This window comes from Lates calcarifer, linkage group LG3 (genome assembly GCF_001640805.2).
Source record: "Lates calcarifer isolate ASB-BC8 linkage group LG3, TLL_Latcal_v3, whole genome shotgun sequence".
Classification (NCBI taxonomy): domain Eukaryota; kingdom Metazoa; phylum Chordata; class Actinopteri; family Centropomidae; genus Lates; species Lates calcarifer.
Window position 1 is genome coordinate 11,073,004 of NC_066835.1, and position 11,977 is coordinate 11,084,980.

An 11,977-nucleotide genomic window follows, 5' to 3' on the forward strand; every position below is an offset into this window, starting at 1 on the left:
CACAGTGAGCAAACAGAGGTCTACAAGACACAAAAGCAGCCATCACCGGGCTCAATCCTCATCTCAGTACACTATTACCTGCAAAGAACACTGTGGTTGCATCCGTACTTGTATGCACACACACAACATGTTGATTCACCTGCATTAAATCTACTTAAAATAATCAAATGTTTGATGTGTCATATGGAAACAGACAACAAGTAAATCTTGCACTGAATTATTAAAACACACTGAGTAAGTACATTTGGCTACAAGTGTAATCCCTTTTATATGGTAATTGTAAACAAACATGGGCTCAGTCTAAACACACACATGTGCCTGAACCAGCGTATTTGTGCGTCCTCCGCCCCCTTGATCAGCTGGTGACTTGGTCTTGTTATTGTCCTAACAGGCAGAAAGCCCGGGGGCAGTGCACGACTAATGCATTAGTGTCTGTTGGCAGTAAAGGGGCATCTGTCATGTGTGGGTACATGTTTTTGTGTGATTGTGTCACGTAGCCTTGGGCAAAAGTGGCAAAACCAAAAGACTCTCGTTTCATCCAAATACAGAGACACTGCATGTGGCGTGGTGCATGCTGTGGTCTTAATACATATCTGACGCTGCGTTTTGGCGTTAATTTTCATTTCATAAAACTCTAAAGAGACTGTGTTGTGTTACAGCGAAAACACTGATTTAATAGAACATAATTAGCAGTAACAATGAGCTCAGCATGCTTTTGTTAAGTGGCTAAATGACAAAACGTAGGACAAGGGTATGTGGTGGAGTGAAACTGTATGTTCTGTTCGTGCATACAAGAAACAGAGTTATTGTGAGTTTGTGTGTATGTCTGCTGTAATATGTCATGTTACCCTATCAAACACACACCACCTCACACTACACACTCAAAACACACCCTGCGTTCCTTCATTTTAGACTGACAACCCTGCTGTACAGTACTGAGCTGCATATTTGTGTTTGAATATTCAACCTCTAACTGTTGATGTGATGAGGGCACACCTGCGTGTGTTTGCAGATGTGAGTGTATGTGTGTATATTTGTTGTTGTGTAGTTCAGTCCTGTATGTGAGATGGTTAAATTCGCAAACACAAAGTTGCAGCTGCGCCACAATACGCGATCCCTGCGCAGCTGTGAATTATACGTGGACAATTTATTACTGCCAAAGAGGAAATGGCAAATTAAGATCTCGGTTTTGCTGCACTGCTAAAGCATGCGGCCAAATGTTTGCGTCCATTTAGCCCCAAATAAACATGTCTTCTTCCTACAATCAATGCAACGCGTCTCTGATACCATCACCTTGAGTAGCAGCTTCACACTCTTCACTGCTAGTTGAGGTGCAGACAGAGACCCAAGGGTCCTACTCAGATGCTTACGGAGAAGGGGCTTTCCTCTCACTAAAGCATCCTCAAACTAACATCTAGGCAGTAATTTGTCCACTCACAGGGGAGGCATAAAAACCAGAACCCCAAATTCTTTGCAGTTATGGAAAAAATGAAGAGAGAACAAAAAAGCCAAAATACTTTATCTCCCCCTCTAACTGAAAGTTATTACATTTTCTGAATGGTATGACTTTCTAATGGTTAGCATATGTGAATATGTGTGCACAGAGAGAGAGCAGTAGTTGAGGCTAAGTTAATAGCACAAGCAGAGGGGGAACTGCGAACCCCTGGCTTATAAAGGATACTTGTTTCCCTGCCACACCGAAAACCAGATGTTGATAAAGAGACATAGGGGGAGGAGAGAAGACAGATGGGCAAGAAATTACCATCACTCGGGCCAAACATCTTGAAACATCTGCAAAAAAATGTCGGACCTTACAAGGGGAGATGGATTTATGCTCTCTCCTGGATTTTTATTGCTCCGTGAGAGCCCTTCTCCCTCCTCTGCTCCTTCGCCTACACTCAGTGTAAACCAGGGCTAAAGAGTTTTGCCACAATCTGGAGCTGTTTAAATCCTGGAAAAAAAAAGCTCGGATTCTTTCAGAAATGGCTTTATCGTGTAGAGAAGACAAACATGTCCGTACGCTGTAGGAGCCATAAAACTTCAGAGTGCTTCGCCGCGATATCAACCCAGCGCAAGTTCCCCATCCTACCGACTGACTCGATATGAAACACTATAAATGTCAAGGTACATTGCAAAACAGACACTAGTGTATGTAGACATCGTGCGCACACGTGGGGCCAAAAAACATAATTCATATTACATTTCTAAAAGTGGAGTTTGGTTACCATGGAGACACATCATCTACGCTACTATGAAACGCACAGCTGAGGATGACATGTCCATATGGTGAGAGAACGGCAGAGGGAAAAAACAGATGCTTTGATGAAAGGGCTGTCAATCGCAAATCCATAAGAGCAGCTGGGGTCATGAATGTATAGATGACAATACAGATACAGAGGCAGACGGACGTATAGATAAATCTTTTATAGACAGACAGATAAGTGCATAAACTTAGTTTCTCTCTTTCATATTTTATACTGCACTCTGTCTCTCCCAATTCTACGGTTTTCTATCTGTAACACACACACACACACACACACACACACACACACACAAGCACACACATCTGAGGAGAGGCAGCTCTTGAGATCTCTATCTATTCATCGATACACAGCTACAGCCTCACACCTAATCCCCCTGTCCAACTGAATTGCAACAGCTTTCTTTACTTAACCACCATTTTCAGCCAGAAAACCAAGAGTTTTTTATCCCCTTCAAGAAAAATCCCAGCAAGTATGATTATTTTGAGCATAATCATCTTCTCTTTTTTTTAGAGGTGGAAATGCCATCAAATATCATTTTTGTTGAGGTAAAATGGACTGTAATTTTGTTCCCGGCAAAGACTATATTGACTGTGAGCATACAAACACTTAGCGGGGTGGCTAGCAACAATTCAGGCTATTGAAGGTTGGACGGGGATGAGGAGGGGGAGAGGGGGCACGTGGGGAAGGGAAATGCTGAGGACAGGATGCACTAGAAGTTAAACAAAATGGGGCTTTTACTTGGCCCCATTTTGGGAAAATGGACCAGCTCCTTCCATTTCTTTATGCAACCCCCGCCGTCTCCTCTGCCACTCTCTCCCTCTTTCTCGTTGAACCAATTTCCAAAATGGCCCTTCTTTGAAATAATTGACACTCTGCGTTTATCATTCGAGGCACCTGCTGTCGGTTTGACAACAAGACAATCGGAACGGAGAGAGCCACCATCGTTCCCATTGTCCTATCTCCCTGTTTGTCTGTGACACTAACTGACAACAGCTGGAAGCCCTCTCCTCCTACAATACCCATCATGCAAGTCAAATCCGACCACAAAAGAAAAGGGCCTCATTATTTGGCTGCAGTGGTGTGATTTTAACCAGCAAAGGGAGGAAACAATGATTTAGTCGTGTCTGCTGATGTTAGATAAAAGCGCTTGGAGCAACTGGAAGTCCTAAAACAACAGTGGACATGTGTGCTCTGCAGTTGCTGACTGTATTTTATTACAATTAATACACAAGCACATCTTAAACGCAGATGCGTGTTGGCTGTTTGCACTCACGCATACACACACTAGTGACTACATTCTAACACATATTTGAACACACAAGACTCCTACATCCCCATTTCTTCTCCTCTCTCCAGCCGTAATTGACTGAACACGTCAATACTCTGAGGGAAAAAAACAGAGGGTCCACTGTCTGCATCTATTGATCCGCGCCTCTCTCTTTCTCTCCCTCTCCCTGTCTGCTGATCTTAATTACACTTCTTTTTACCAGGCTAGCCAAGGCTCCACTTCAGCGGCTGCCCTTTTCATAAACTGTACCGTCCAAATCCATACATCAAAATTAATGAGAGAGAACAGAGCTGTAAATCAAACATTGGGGGTATCCGAGCTGATAAGTCTGGATGGTGATCGTAAATTATGTCTTAAAAAAAACAAAAAGAGAAAGGCAGAAAGTGAATTATTTTCACATGCTCATGCAGGGTCTATGTTAACAATGTAGGATTTTTATGCAGGAAGCAACCTCGGGTTTAGGTGATTAAAACCGCTAAAGCGTGACGGGGTTGAGGTGAGGTTTCTGCCCACCCTCGCTCTCCCTCTTTCTCATCTACTTCCTCTTTCTTTGTGTCTCTCTTTGTCAATTTGTCTGATTTTCTGCCTGCCTGTTTGTTTGTTTTAAGAGCTGTCTGTCTGTGCCCACCCCTCCACCTCTCTCACTCTGACTCACTCTCTCTCTCTGTCACACAGACACACACACACAGGGACAAGAAAAAAAGAGGTTTTATGGCCAGGTTTTATGGACTAGTAGCAAAGCAAGCTGGTCCATTCTTCAACAATTGTCCTCTCGTGAACTAGGGGGGAAAAAAGGCTCCTAATCGCACAGTTTCACAGCTCATACTCCCCATCAATCAAACCTGTCTGTGTGTCTTCAGCATTTGTGTGTGTGTGTGTGTGTTCTCACTTTCTGTCATCCCAAACCTCTGCTCAATCACAAAACAAAAGCTATTAGAGTAATCTCTTTCTGCATATGCCCACACATGCACACACTTTTCCTTTTTAAATCAACCTTCACAAAAGACAAGCAAACACACACATATATACATATACAGCCACATGCACACACAGACACACTTCCTCTACCACCCCTGAATTCCTTTCCCTTCCTCTGTCTAGTCTTAAAATGTAAATTGGGTGACAGGTGAATATCGAGGAGGTGAGCGATAACGGGTAACATCTTCACTCGGCCACATTATCGCCGGTCCACATCACTAAGACGGCTCCCTATTCAATATTGTTACCTTTTGCAGAGTGCAGGGGGGAGAAATACACTTTTGTGTGTGTCCTTTTGTATTCTTTAGACACACTGTATAGACACCTGCATTCTGCACTCGCGCTTGCACGCAAACACACAGTCACAGAGAATCACATCCAGTGGCTTATCTTTTGGAATAAGAAAGGGGGCTTGTCAGGATGGCACATTGTATGTATGTATGTGTGTGTGTGTGTGTGTGTGTGTGAGGGGAAGGCAATGTGCATTAGGGCGATTACAATATCAGCCGACTCCAGATGGAGGCAGGAAAATAAACAGTGGGAGAGAGAGAGAGAGAAAGAGAGAGCGAGGGGACAGACATCATGAGAAGGAGCCTAAGAGAGAGATTCTGTGTGTGTGCGACTGTGTGTGTGTGTGTGTGTGTGTGTGTGTATGGCAGTCTGCCTGTGTGCGATACAGTTAGAGAAAGTGAAGTTAATTAGCAACTCAATCCCAGTCTATATACAGAGGACTGAGAGGGCAGTGCATGTGAGAGAGTGTGTGTGTTTATGTTGCCCTGCACATGTCTATCAGTGTGTGATTCAGCCCAGGAACCCTGAACGGTGGTAGATACAGTTCGCTACCTGAACAACTGAAAAACTGTATCTCCTAGCTTCTCTGTTGTTGCTTGTACAGCTGTCTCTATGTTACTGAAGGTAGGAGTTGGATTTGCTCACATTCAGGAACTGAATTATTAGCAATATGATTTTCCATTTATTTCCTAAATAGCTTGAAGTGTAAAAACCTGTGAAGAATTTACTGCGTCCATGAAACATGATGCATTGTCAGACTCTGCCCTATTGGCCTCTTCTTCAGTTGCCCTATAAGTCTCATGTTATCTGGAGTAAAAACACGAACAAGGCCAATAAAATCAGTTTGTAGTGCTCACTGTTGACTTTGACATTAAATAAGCCCCTGTAAAGGCCAACTCACAGCTACAATAAAGCAAAGACCTCTTGCTTTTGTGAGCGCGGGGGAGTGCGTGCTAGAGCACATACACAACACACTTGCACGCAGCTGCATACACAGAAACACACACGCGCGTACCTGTAAGTCCTTTTATACCACTGCTGCTGCTCTTTCATGGGTGATGAAATTCAATAAGCAGTGAAGAGAACTACCCTCTCGCTGATAACCATCAATGGGCCAATCGATCTACAAGGGCACGTGTGTGTGTGTGTGTGTATGTTTGTGCACATACAAACACACACACACACACACTCAGATTCCATCGATAATTCACTCTGGGGCTTGGTAACAGACGGCTCGGAATAATCAGAACAGATCTATACATCTTGAAGGACTGCATGGAAAGGTGGTTTTAGTATCCAATTCTAGAGCTGACATTTGCCCTTTGACTGCGTTTCTTCAAATGAAACCTCCACTTAACCCCCACCATCTTTATCTTTATATACATAGAGTTCATTTACTGAGGCCGTTGTGTTTCAAATGATTAATATTTAACATTTGACAAAAGGAGACAACAGCAAACCCTCCACACTAGACTCAACTGCAGGACGTTGTAGTTAAGTGACAGCTCCATTAGCCGACCGAAGCAAAATGACATGCCTACAATTTGCTTGTTTTGTCTGACAATCAGTCCAACACCTAAAGCTATTCAAATACACTCATTTATGTCACATTTTAAAGGTTAAAACTAGAGAATGTTTGGTATTAAATCGATTCATTTTCTCTGTCTAACTGAACATTGTATTCCAGTGGCTCAGGTAAAACCAAATGAGCATACTGAATCAATGCAGGTGATACAGGCAAAATGGTCCATCCAATACAACACCATGTGAACAAACAAGCCTCTGCTGGGACAATGGGTAATATATGTGCTGCTAAGAGAAAGTAAAACCTTCCAGCTGATACAGAAATACACAAGGGGGCTTCACGGTGTAGCTGGCATATTAACTCTGTTGAGTCATCATCACTTATTCACTATATAGCAAACCTGGACCGCATCCAAACGTCTGTGTGTCACACTTAAAAGAAGTGCTTTGTAATTACATCACAGCACTGGAGCCTTTGAGTGATTCTGTGCTAAAGGGGAAATCAGCAGTTTTTTCCATTTGAAATAATAGTAATTTATTGTTTGAGGCTGTGATCTAAATGCTGTGTTTGGATGCAGTATAAACCACTAGAAAGCTATTAGCTGTGGTTAGCATCAAAAGGTACTAAAGGAAAGAAATGCAAATAATCAAAGCAAAGTGACTGTGTGTGTGTGTGTGTGTGTGTGTGTGTGTCATCCACACACCACATTGTGTCAGTGTGCTGACGACACACATGTTTTTCAACCTGTCAACTGGGGAAGTGCAGTCTTTCTGTGCATTTCGAAGTCTGTGTGCGTGTGTGTGAGTGAAGGCGAGAATAAAATGGCTGCCATCATTTTTGCAAGGCCACGTCCGTGTCTGCGAGCAGTGGTCTGATGCATTTGACCCTATAGCCTGAGAGCTGGAGGTGGGGAGGGAGGGGAGAGAGGGGGGAGAACAGGTGTGAGGCAGGCTGGTGGCTGGGCAGATGGCCCTTGGAAGAGCTAGCTGATGCTGCAGAGCCTGAACCACAGTTAGCAACTAAGGTTAATACAAGCCTGTTTATACAGTGTGCACGGACGTGCACATGGACACAGGTGCCCATGCACACACACACACGGTGATATCCTGCAAACAGCACTTATCATTTACTCTCCCCTCATCACCAGCTTTGTTTACCTTTCATTTGCTCCTTCTCTCTCTCTCTGTCTCTCTCTCTCTCTCTTTATCTCTGTAAACACACACACTCCAGGTAATGGTCTTTTCAGTCAAGTCACTACTTTAATAGAAGTCCCAGTGGTTAAAGAATAGAAAAAAACACACCAGATGACACACTAAATGATAGCTGGGGTAACCAATTTGAATAGTATGACCACTGCAGTAAATAAGAATAAGTAATGACAGTTAATACTGATAATAAAAAGCCTGATAACAGTGAATCACACATGCCTCATGACAGCTTGATAACAATTTTCTTGTTGATATACATTGTGTTTGTATCAATGCAAAATGCTCATAAGCAGCTCTGCTCTTTTTCATCTACATTTAACTCAGCAAAGACTGCATCAGCAGCGGGTCAAAGCTTTTGAGAGGAGTTAACAATCACCCTCTTAGATGCCTACGAAGCTTTGCTTGGGACTATTTGGCATGCGTAAAGAAATGTCCAAAGCCCTGTGGGTTTCCAGGAGATATTTTCCTCCTCCTCTAATCCCGAGCCGTGAGAACAGCCGGGCATCGACAGCAGGTTGTGTCCCAGCAGCTTCCCCTCTCTACAGCCCGCATGTCTGCTCTTTTCCCAGTCGGGGGGGAAAAGATTCCCACTGGAGTAAAATAAGCCTATATAGCGCGAACCCTTTAATTTCAACCCTACGCCACTCCATTAAAAAAAACTGAATCTTTTTTCGCTTTCGGTTAAGCTATGTGATGATGACAAAGTCGCAGCGGGTGGAGATGGAAACTTCACATGGATTTGAGAAGATGCGTTTGACAGTTGTTAACAGAGCTCCAGAGGATGTTTTCAAATGCAAAGTCTCTCTGAAATGCTTTCCAGGACGCCCGAGAGGAGAGGAGAGGAGAGGAGAGGAGGAGGCTTTCCACAAAACACAGAGGATGACACACAGTCGCCGCATCCAAAAATCTTTTCCACCGAAAGTGCGAACATTAACAACAACAATTTCTTGGAAAGGAACCATTAATGACAAAATATTGACTCGTGTCTTTTAGAAACTGATGAACATCTTGTCATCAGATTTAGGATTATTCTAATTTATCAAATTCGAGGGGACTTGTAATCAGTGAATTCACCTTGTGTCATTTTAATCTCTGCTTCATATATTTTCATCTCTCATCTCTCCCGTGCTGAGGAGTGGCGACACACGCCTCGCTTTAAAACTCAACAATCCAAGTCTTTGAGTGTCCACGCTTTCTGAGGCTCGTCAGCGGATGTGAAGGCTTTTTTTTTTTTTTTTTTTTTTTTTTAGAAAGCGTTGATCCTGACAGGTCGGACGCGTGTCACCAAACTCGATCCGTCAACTTAAGTTGCCTGTTGCCCGAGAGAACAGCTCTCCATCCTGGTGGCTCAAGCTCGCGAACTGATATCTGCTTTTTTTTTTTAATACAGTCAACTGTGAGTTGATGTCCCTATTTAAACAAACGGAACCGGCCGTTTATGAGAAGCAGATTATTCTTTTGATACCATAAAAATGACTCGATCACTGTCTGTTCTTAGAAAGTGTCCTCAGACACAACACTGGGTTAAATAGTTGAGTAGGATATTTAGATTTCCTTGGTCTAGTTTGAGCAAAAGGGGCGTTAATTCTGCAAAGTTATGATTTATATTCCAACTTGAAATCCTTTAATGGCAGTAAACCTATTCTCACAGCTAATTTCCCATTAGAATAAAATGTACTTGTGACCGTATCACAGATACGCACTGTTCTCTCCTGTGACAGATCTGTCCTCTCGCATAATAAAAATAAAACCTATTTGAATGATATTTCTGTAAATATTTCAATAAATAATGTGATAGCTGGTTTTAATTCAAAGCTACATATTTTTTGCTCTCTGAGGTTCCACACATTCCGCCTACTTGATATTAAAATATATGAAAGAAAGCACAAATCAAAAATGTTAAATTCTGTTATGGGTCAGCAGTTATTTCATGATTATATTTTTCTCAATGTAGCGCAAACATGTCTGTACGAGGGGGACACAAAACAACTACAGCCAAAGCATAACTGGGGGGGTGGGGGGTAAGATAGAGCTCCACTTACACTGAAAAGAGGCAGAAATTCCCACCATGCGGTACGTTGATGTGAGAGGGCAAAATAATTTCCAGTCCTTTAGACTCCGCGCGAGGTCCCCTCGATGATCCGCTCGTGTCGGGGAAGACGAAAGCTGCAGAGTCCGGCCAGCTCTCGGCGGTGGCGGGGAGGGAGGGGGGCGGCTCTGGCGGTGTAGTAAGTATACTTCCAGCAGCTCAGAAATGTGGTTCAAACTCCGACCATAAAAACATAAGAAGACGGGCGTCACACGGGGCTTGCGGTGAACGATCAGTCACTGAGGGATAACGCAGGATCGGGGAAGAGCCGGGGTAGTCTTGCTTTTAAAAAACGCACAGAGGCGGAGAAGGAGGAGAGATGAGAAAGAGATGGAGAGGAAGGATGCAGTTAGTGCGCAGGGGCACCCGTCTGATTATTTTCTTTCTTTCTTTCTTTCTTTTTACTCGTCTTCGTTACTTTCCTCCAGAATCCTTTAAACGTCGAGTCGCTCTAGGTTAAAGAAATCGTGTCTTTTTCAAAATGTGAGAAAACCAAAAAATTCGTCAACACACCCTCGGGGTCTCGGGGGCTCCCTGTTTTCTGCTTCTCCGTTCTGGCGGTGGTTGGAAGAGGAGTAGCGGCGCTCTGCCTCCAGTCGGCGGTGCGCAGCAGAGCCAGGTGGCGGTGGGCGGGACTGAAGCGCTGCTGAGGAGGGAGGGAGAGAGGGAGGGAGGAGGCGACTGGGCAGCAGCCAGCATCTGTGTGTCCTAAAACAGGTTGGAAAAAGCAGGGTCAGGTCAAGTCGAAGTGTTTTCTACTGTGCCAGTGGCTTCCGAAGCTTTTTCACGTCAAGAGCTCCCAGAGAGATTACCCCCTATGTTCTTTTTTTACCCAAGGACACAAGACAATGTGTAGTCACATGTTATCTTGGTCAAGAATTCAAGAATAGGTTCACATTTTTTCAACACGTTTTTTTCATGTACATTTAAAGCATCGTTGGTTGCTGTTATTGTTCCTGTGCTTATGGTCATGGCATTTCTTCCTAGTGTAATTCCAGTGGAAATGATGAAGGACTAAATCTACAGTCTCCTCTGTCTTTAATGCAAGTGCAGATTCTAAAGTTCAGCCAAGACTCAGCAGTGTGGGTTAGACAAATCAACAGAGCATCTTTCAGAGTCTTTTTATAACAGCGACCATATGTAACATTTGTTGTCATGGTTACAATAGTGAACATTGGTTTAGTTTCTGGAAAGGTCCATGTTTTGGTTAGGTTTAGGCACAAAAAGTACTTGGTTAGGTTTAAGAAAAGATTGTGGTTTGGGTTAAAATAAGCAAAGGACGTTCGTCGTCATGGTTGCAATAATAAACAGGTCCTAAAGATTTTGGAATGCTCATGGATATAAGAAACAATGATAACTGTTGGTTTCAGATGGGAAACAAACGGCTGTATTTTGTGTAAAAGTGCTGTGTTCTGGGGTCCCATCTGTCCACCAAACCTCTTTTGGTATTAAATCCCCAGTTTGTGTTACTATCCCCTCACTGCAGCTTAGTATGGAAACACTAAGTGCGTTTCCAGAAACTTTCTAGATGTGAATTTTCAGTTTGTGTGTTAAGAAAAAGCCAGAGTGGAAACACCAGAAATTCAGAAAAGAAAAAAAAAATGCAAATAAGCAAACTTGACCGAGGTGGCAACGTTGCCATATTGATATAAAATAAAATCCAATAAAATTCAACAGAAACAGGCTGAGGAAACTGATGAGGAGGAGACTGTAACATTACTAAAATGAATTGTTTTTCCACCACATATGCATTGTTTTTGTTTGTTTTAGGCTTAACTTGTGCTTTTTCAGCCACATCATCTTGTTGCATCTTCTTCTGCATGTTTCATGGAATCCACTAGAGAATTAGAACCATCAACTGTTTTCAATCTCAATGAGCCCAGGACATAAAAAAGGATATTAGTGGATGGAAATATGTATTTATATGCCCTCTCTTTTGACAATTTTCTGGAAATTCTGCTAAAATTTGTGTTACATTTGTAAGGAAACTTGGCTAGAGTCTGACAAAAATGACTAACTTGGAAAATAGCCACTTCATTTGCCTTACTCTGACAGATTGTGCTACATATTTGCCTCAGATAAACATTTTTGCACAGAATAAGAACAGTAGATTCTTTCTATGGTGTTGTATTTGTGCCTTATTCCTGAGGGCACAATGGCACACAGAAAAGCCACTTGTTCCCTGTCACTTACATTAAAATTGCTTTATAGGAAGTCTCTTTGTGGCCAGTATGGACGGAAGCAACAATTACAGCAACTAATAATTCTTTCAATGCACATATGGGGAAGTACGTACTGTTTAAAGTCAGACCTGAAGAAATGTGAACCTATTCT

General features: G+C 42.8%; 1 protein-coding gene across 1 annotated transcript in view; it reads right to left on the reverse strand.

Annotated features, from left to right (window-relative positions):
* runx1t1 (RUNX1 partner transcriptional co-repressor 1) overlaps positions 1 to 10,140 on the reverse strand; it is a 58,721-nt gene extending 48,581 nt beyond the window's left edge. The window contains 1 exon segment of the mRNA XM_018697648.2: positions 9,597 to 10,140. Within this exon segment, the coding sequence (XP_018553164.1) occupies positions 9,597 to 9,624 (28 nt within the window). The 5' untranslated portion in view covers positions 9,625 to 10,140.
* Between the last annotated feature and the right edge of the window lie 1,837 nt (positions 10,141 to 11,977).